Source organism: Pristiophorus japonicus, chromosome 19 (genome assembly GCF_044704955.1).
Source record: "Pristiophorus japonicus isolate sPriJap1 chromosome 19, sPriJap1.hap1, whole genome shotgun sequence".
Taxonomy (NCBI): domain Eukaryota; kingdom Metazoa; phylum Chordata; class Chondrichthyes; family Pristiophoridae; genus Pristiophorus; species Pristiophorus japonicus.
This window is the reverse complement of record NC_091995.1, coordinates 62,215,391-62,223,307: the sequence shown is the minus strand read 5'-3', so window position 1 is coordinate 62,223,307 and position 7,917 is coordinate 62,215,391. Positions and strand designations below refer to the sequence as shown.

Sequence of the window (7,917 nt, the reverse complement as noted above, 5' to 3'; positions counted from 1 at the left end):
TAACTGTCAATTTGTGTCATGGAGGTGAGTGTTTATGGTGTATCTGTTGGTCTTTGGTCAATGAGTCTAAGTTTCACTCTATCTATCTGTCTCTGGCATGTGAGTGTGGGCCTTTCTCTGTATCTCCACATCTGTTATGGGAGTCTGTGTTTTATTCTGTACCTGTCAAGTTCTGATATGTGATTGTGGGCCTTACTCTATACTTGCCGGTTTCTGCTTAATTGAGAGCGGGCTTTGCTTTGTACCTGTCAGTTTCTGGTATGGAAGAGAGGTCGTTACCCTGTACCTGTCAATTACTGGTGAGTGAGTACTGGCATTTCACTGTATCTTTCAATTCATGTTATGGGAATATGGATTTTAATGTGTCAGCCTCTGATGTGTGAGTGTGGGTTTTATACTGTATTGCTCAACCTCTGATATATGAGTGTGAGTTTTATCCTGTATCTCTCAGATTGATTATGCAAGTGTGTATATTTTTTTGTAACTGTCAGGTTTTGCTATGTGTGTTGAGGTTTAATCTGTGCCTCTCAGTTTCTGGTATGTTAGTCTGGGTTTAATCTGTATCTATTTGTTCCTGCTACTTGATTGTATGTTTTAGACTGTACCTGTCAATACCTGCTATGTGAGTGTGGAATATACTCTGTATCTCCCAGTCTCTGATATGAGAACGTGAGAATCAATTTTACTTTTTAACCTGTATTTCTCTGATATGTGAGTGAAGATTTTGCCTTCTACCTGTCATTTTTCTGATGTGTGCATGTGGGTTTTACTCTGCCTCTATCAGTTTCTGCGAAGCAAGTAACAATTTTACTTACTGCCTTTCAGTATTCCGATATGTGCACATGGGATTTACACTTTATCTCACTCTCTGGTATGCAAGTGTGAATTTTATTCTGTTACTCTCACTTTCATATATGTGGGTGTGTGTTGCATGCTGTATCTGTCAGTCTATGGTAAGGGAATGTGGGTTTTATTTTGCACCTGTTATCTTCTGGTATGTTCGGGGGGTTAAATACTGAACCTGTCAGATTGTGAAGCATGAATATGGCTTTTGCTCTGGACCTGCCAGCTTCTGGTATGCGAGTGTGGTTTATACAATCTGTTTGACATTTTTTCTGATAGATGATTGTGATTTTATTCTCTGCCTGCCAGTTTCTGGCAAGTGAGTGTGGGTGTTTAATGTACCCGTCAGTGTGATCTGTTTCCACGGTGAAACAATATCTGATTCTACTGCTCAATGTGGCTGTAAGATTCACAATGTAACTCTGCCACTTCGGATCACTGTGGGACTGACAGCGTCTGCTGCCTGTGACAATAGGATTGAGGATAGTTCTGTGTCTCTGCGCTCTGTGTGATAATTTACTTACTGTGTGTGAGATGGAGCTGCCTGCACTGTTCCTTGTGTTCTGGGTGGAGGAAAGATCACTTTTGTTCTGGCTGAAGAATTTTGCTCTGAGAATAACACGAGAACATTAGTTCTAAGATATGGATGCGGGGGAGAATGTGGTGCATCTGAGGGAGCAACAATGTATCTCTCGATCACCAGCAACACGGTTCTGGAGAATTCAACACACCAAAACAATATAACCGCTTTTTAAAAATTTCTTCTCCCACACTCCTCTCCTGTTGCCTTCAATAGATGCACTTTGTGAAATTCCCCACATCCTCACTGTTAGGCTGTGTTTCCACTGCTCACTGTCCAAGATCAACAGACACAGTCAGATTGGAACTGAATCAGGAACATTCACTACTGATTTGGGGAATGAAAGCAGCAATGATTTGAAAGAGCGAAGTGATTTACTTTCTCTGTTACCTTACACTGTCCACACACAGCCCGAGAATGGCCTCTCCCTTCCCCCACTCACACCATGTTCCGGAACTAGTTCCTGCTTCACTCTGCCTCTTACACACAGCCCCCGATGGAACTAAACCAGGAACGTTCACTATTGGTTTGGAGAGAGAAAGCAGCAGATTGTAAATAGCAGATTCTACCCATTCTGTCTCCCTTACCCTGGACACACGCTGTCCACACACAGCCCGAGAATGGCCTCTCCCTTCCCCCACTCACACCACGCACTGAGACTGGTTCTTGGTCCACTCTGCCCCTTACACACAGTCCCCGACTACCCCTGAACTTTCCCCGGACTCAATGCCGATCTGTGAGCCCATCTGCGGACACGCTCCCAAAGCGCTGCGCTGCTGTAAGGAGGCTGCTGCTCGCTGCCTTACCCCGGGACCACGGTGTCGCTATTCCCGGCTGTTTTAAACCATCTTCTTCCGCTCACTGAGTGAGTGGCGATCACAGGCTGGGCTGGGGGAGGGGAGGGCGCATGCGCTCTTCTGCTCACTGGAAATCGACGCAGAGGGGCGGGGCTTATCAGCGCATGCGCAGCTCTCTGCACTAATTCAGCCGGCAAAAATCAAAGTGCACTTTTCCCAATTTACTTTTATCCGAATCTGAGCAAAGGAACTGGGCCTGGGGGGAAAGGACAGAGAATGATTAAAGCTGGGAGCCTTGTCCCTTGGAGATGATCAATTTGGGATCATTCCATGCAGGGTGTTTCTCTCCATGAGCTCGTCTTCACAAAGCAATCCTGCAGCAGCATCGGAGGGACGAGGGAGTGGGAGTGTTTGCTGGAACCGTGCAGGAGTTAATATCAGACAGAAACAGTCCCAGATCAGTTGAATTAGAGTAAAACACTCGGTCACTGAGAGTAATACCGAGCGGCCCTGAGCTGCACGATTGCAGAGATTACAACAGGCAAGCGAGGGTTAAATGTGGGCCATTGTTTCTCTCACTCTCTGACACTGTCCCGCAGTATGGGATTAATAATGTGTCTGTCTCTGGTACAATATCAGTGAGAGGGGAGACTGCATCTTCTGTCTCTCCAATGGGAACTTTCAGGATAAAACGGGACTTCACAGGTCAGTCTGAAACTGACACTGTGCATGTCTTTCTGTGTCTCACCGCCCTAGCTCGCACTCTCCTGTCTCTCGCTCAGCCCTCTCTCCTCTCTCTGTCCCTCTGTTGCTATCCGCTCTCCCTTGTACTGGTTGTGAAGGCGGGATACTGTTATTTAGCGTGATGTGGAAACACTGTTGGAAGTGTAAGACCGGTAATGTCTCTGTTTCTCTCTCCAGTGCAATACATGAAGGTGTGGCACTGTTACTGAACGTATTATGGTGACACTGATACAAAGTGTAAGACTGATACTGCGTCTGTCTCTATGTCTTTTCCACTGGTGCTATAGATGAAAGTGTGATATTATTATTGAGCGTAATATGGAGACACAGTTTGGGAGTTTAAGACTGATGCTGTGTCTGTCTCTCTGTCGCTCTCTCTCTCTCTCTCTGATAGCCATCTCTGGGTGTTGAGTATGGGATGGATCAGATGCCAGTTACTGTTATATGTCCCTTATTTTCGGAGGAGAGAGAGACAAAGAGAGGCTGCAGAGGCGGAGAGCACACCATTTGTATTTTCATGTTCGTCAAACATATTTCTGCATTCGAACAATATAACAACTTAAAGCAGAGATGGGTTAAGCCAGCCACAGCTGTGATTGGCTCCTGCCCCTGTGTCTGGGAACAGACACTGTGAGGAGCGCCGGCCTCAGAGTGTTTAACACTTACTGAGCTGGGAAACTACAACTGACCCGATAATCGGCAGCACAGCCGAGTGGAGAGCAAAACCTGTGCTGGGAACTGTAAATCTGGGAACAGTTGTGTGTGAATGTACAGATTTCAACATTGTGTGACTGAGAATGTGTTAAAGGGGCGGGCGGGTTAGATTAAAGTCACTGTGTTTGTGTTTCCGCTCTCATCGCCGGATTTCAGAGTCCCTCTTGTGTAAAATTTAAACATTTCTCTGTCACAGGATCGCCCTGCTGCACTGCTCAGACCTGAAGCGGGAATTAAACAGAAAGTTTGAATTGATTTCAAATTTCAGTCGAAAAACAGAAAATATCCGCGATCGGCTGAGAGAGCGCGACCAGTGCAGCAATGAAACGGGTTTCAATCGAAATTGCTGACTTCAATTCGGATGAAACTTTCTCGACAGCAAACATCCCGGTCTTGGGGACAGAAAGACGCCAGTCTGGGAATCGGGAGAGCCCGAGTTGAATTGGAATCGGAGAGTTAGTGAGGAGAGAGAAACACAGAGAGGCTGGAGGGGCGGGGAGCTGACAGCAGGATGTCTCCGCGCCGTCCGCTCTCTGCCTTTAAGTTGCTCTGTGTCGCTGCCTCTCGTTTCATTTCTGACCCAGCTCTGACTGTCAGAGAGATTTTCTGCAGAGTCGCGGACATGACTGATACTGCAGCCGCCGACACAGCCCTTCCTGCCGCCGCCGCTCAAACCAAGGCTCGCAGCAAGAAGAGTGTCGTGTATCCCTGCTCCAAGCCAGCCGTTCCCAAGTTGGACGAACAGATTCTCAAAGTTGTGGCCGATGGCAGTGATCGCAAGGGGATGTCCCTGGCCGCGATAATGAAGGCTCTGGCGGCCAAAGTAGTCGATGTGGAGATGCGCGGGTCCCTGATCAGGTTCATTATCAAGAGGAATGTGACAAATGGCTCCCTGAAGCAGATCAAGGGCACGGGCGCCTCGGGATCCTTCAAAGTCGCTGAGAAGCAAACCCCGGGGAAAGTGGGAAGGGAGGTGAAAAAATCTCCAGCCAAGAATCTCCAGCCAAGCAAACGAGCAGCAAGAAGTCGCCAATAGCAAAACAGACAGCCAAAGCACCGGCTGGGAAGGAGGCGGCAGCGAAGAAGCCAAAGAGCCCCAAGAAGGCCACAGGCGCAAAGGTTAAGGCGGCCAAAAAGGTGGAGAAACCAAGGGCCAAGGCCACACCCAAATCAGCATAGACCAAGAAAGCAGCGGCCAAAAAGTAAATAAAAACGGCAACTTGCAAACATCTGAACCCAAAGGCTCTCTCAGAGCCACTCACACCTCTCTGAAAAGAGCTCATCCCGGAATCAAATGATCCCTGTGCCGGGGCCGGGCTCAGATTCCGGACATAAATCATTGGAAATGATCCCAGGATCTATTGTGACTCCCCCAGTGTCTGCACCCACCCCTCCCCCAGTGTCTGCACCCGCCCCTCCCCCAGTGTCTGCACCCGCCCCTCCCCCAGTGTCTGCACCCGCCCTTCCCCCAGTGTCTGCACCCGCCCCTCCCCCAGTGTCTGCACCCGCCCCTCCCCCAGTGTCTATAACCCGCCCCTCCCCCAGCGTCTGGAACCCGCCCCTCCCCCAGTGTCTGCAGCCCGCCCCTCCCCCAGTGTCTGCAGCCCGCCCCTCCCCCAGTGTCTGCAACCCGCCCCTCCCCCAGTGTCTGCACCAAAACACACTGAGAATGGGATGTCCGGCCCGGGCCTCAGTGTAACTGGGGTTTTGTGTTCGGCTCCAGTCTCAGTTCCTGGTTATTGTCATTTTACAGATTCAGGAGGAGAGTCTCTGTGAGGCGGTGGTACTGACGGCGATACCCCGCCTCACAACTCAAACCCCAAACACCAGGTTCTCCAAATCAGCTGGAATAAGGTGTTTGTAAACTGCTGAACCTGTCTGTGAGAGGAGATGGAATAAGGTCTGAGATTGACAGGAAAAGGACTATATAGGCGGAAATAATCGTGAGTGTTAATCGTAACGGAACCTTATTTAAAATCTTTTGGTTCCTGGCAGCTTTGGATATGAATTCCGTGTCTGTAAGGGTTTGTGCGTAGCGCTGTGTATCGGTTCTATTGTGGTGGAAACAATGTGAAATTGGCGGTTGCAGAAAGCTGGAGGTGAAGCTGGAAGATCAGAGGCTGCACTGTGCTCTGTCTCTCAATCTTTACTCTGTCTCCTCCCCTGCCGCGCTCTCTGTTTAATCTCTCACTCTGTCTCCTCCCCTTCCCGCCTCTCTCACTCTGCACTTTCTCAGTCAGGTCGGGGCCGGCTCTATAAAAAGGAGCCAGGAGCAGTTCGTTTCTCATCCAGCGACAGTTTGAGTGAAGAATCTCTGGCCGTGGTAAAGGAGGCAAAGGACTGGGCAAAGGCGGAGCCAAGCGGCACCGTAAAGTGCTCCGTGATAACATCCAGGGCATCACCAAACCCGCCATCCGCCGTCTGGCGGTGTCAAGCTGATCTCGGGCCTGATCTACGAGGAGACCCGCGGGCTGCTGAAGGTTTACCTGGAGAATGTGATCAGGGACGCGGTCACCTACACGGAACACGCCAAGCGCAAGACGGTCACTGCCATGGATGTGGTGTACGCTCTGAAACGGCAGGGTCGCACTCTCTATGGATTCGGCGGCTGAACAACTCGACCGGTTACCCCAGACACAACACAAAGAGCCACCCACCGCCTCACTGACAGAGCAGTCATGTCATGTTGTGAGGTTTCTGTGTGAGAACCGGTTAAACGGGACGGCACTGGCGGGATCGATGCGGGACTTTGTGTTTACAGGATGCAGTGACCGGGGAATCATTCCCGCCCGGTACAGAACGATCAGGGAATGGGACAGAATTCAAACCGGAATGTTAAAGAGAATGAATTGATGAGTTATAATGGGGCACCATCGATGTTATAAAGAGCGGGATTCTTACATTGCTGGCGGGAAATTATAGACTCTTTAATCTCTGTTCGTTGATACTTTGAAATTGGCGGCATTCTTGAAATTGACAAACTGTCAGCTCCATTTCAGTAAATCATGGTTCAGTAATCCTCGGCCTTCCATTTCACTCTCAGTGATTGATTCAAACTTGATTGGCGGTCGGGCTGTGACCAATCACAACCCGGGGCGGACCCTCACAGACACTGTAAAAGGAGGCTCCGCATTCACCACCATCGGCAGTCCCTGGGAATCGAGGAAGACTTGCTTCCACTCTAAAAATTAGTCCTTATATAGCTGAACAGTCCAATACAAGAACCACAGTCCCTGTCACAGGTGGGCAGATAGTCATTGAGGATAAGGGAGGGTGGGACAGGTTTGCCACACGCCCTTTGCGCTGCCTGCGCTTGATTTCTGCATTTCTCTGCGACGAGACTCGAGGTGCTCAGCACCCTCCCGGATGCACTTCCTCCACTTACGGCGGTCTTTGGTCAGGAACTGCCAGGTGGGGATGTTGCACTTTATCAGGGAGGCTTTGAGGATGTCCTTGTAATGTTTCCTCTGCCCAAAGACATCCAGCTGGCCCGCCGCATCCGCAGGGAGCGCGCCTCGACTCCCCCTGCCCAGGCTCGAAACTTCAGCACCAAGTGCAACAACCGCTCTGTTCAGAGACACCAAATCAGCAAAAGAAAGAGCTGCGACCAGCTCCTGGCAAACTGGCCCGTGCACACACCATGCCGGTGTAGTAGTGTTACTGTAACTGGGTTTATACAGTGCAGGCGGTGAATATCCGACAGTGCGGTTTTGATCCAGGTTTAAATGTGAGTGAGATGCCCAGTACACCGACAGCACCCGCCCAATGTGGGTCAGTAACTTTCAGTGGGAGATTTGGTTGTGAATTGAACCGACTGCACATACCGGGATAGATTCCGGAGGGCCAACGAGGTGCCTGCAATCTATATCTCACCTTTAACCCAGCTCTGAATGCGGGGAAAGCTGGGATACTATTTGGAATATTTTGAATTAACCAGAGCTGTAATTCTGGTTCCATCCTGAATGCTGATTAAAAGAGTAAAAGTCTGCATGGATCTCTGTGTTCAGGATGTATAAACTTCTTGCTATGGAATTATTGCCCCAATAAGTGACGGTGAGCCCATCAGCTGCTCATTCACTTTATACTCGGCTCTTAACAACCGTTCATATTCGGCTCTCCAACAACGTGTTCAATGGCGGACGGTCTGACGTTCAGGTTCCGTCTGTTTTGTGTTTCTCTGAAGCCAGTCCCCCTCTATATTGATTCACTGATCCGAATATCGGCTAACAGCAAACATGC

General features: G+C 49.5%; 1 protein-coding gene and 1 pseudogene across 1 annotated transcript; both read left to right on the top strand.

Moving 5' to 3' along the window:
• The first annotated feature begins 4,300 nt into the window (after nucleotides 1-4,300).
• On the top strand, nucleotides 4,301-4,857 carry LOC139230252 (histone H1B-like). Its single transcript, XM_070862082.1, has 2 exons — nucleotides 4,301-4,639; nucleotides 4,687-4,857. Exons 1-2 carry the CDS (start codon nucleotides 4,301-4,303, stop codon nucleotides 4,855-4,857), a joined length of 510 nt encoding a protein of 169 aa, XP_070718183.1.
• A 490-nt stretch (nucleotides 4,858-5,347) lies between these two features.
• Nucleotides 5,348-6,797, top strand: LOC139230251 (histone H4-like; annotated as a pseudogene).
• The last annotated feature ends 1,120 nt before the right edge of the window (nucleotides 6,798-7,917 follow it).

Coding starts and splice junctions, on each gene's coding strand:
- LOC139230252 (XM_070862082.1), top strand. CDS start 4,301: ATGACTGATACTGCAGCCGCCGACACAGCCCTTCCTGCCGCCGCCGCT. Junction 4,640..4,686: donor AGAAGCAAACCCCGGGGAAA/GTGGGAAGGGAG, acceptor TCTCCAGCCAAG/CAAACGAGCAGCAAGAAGTC.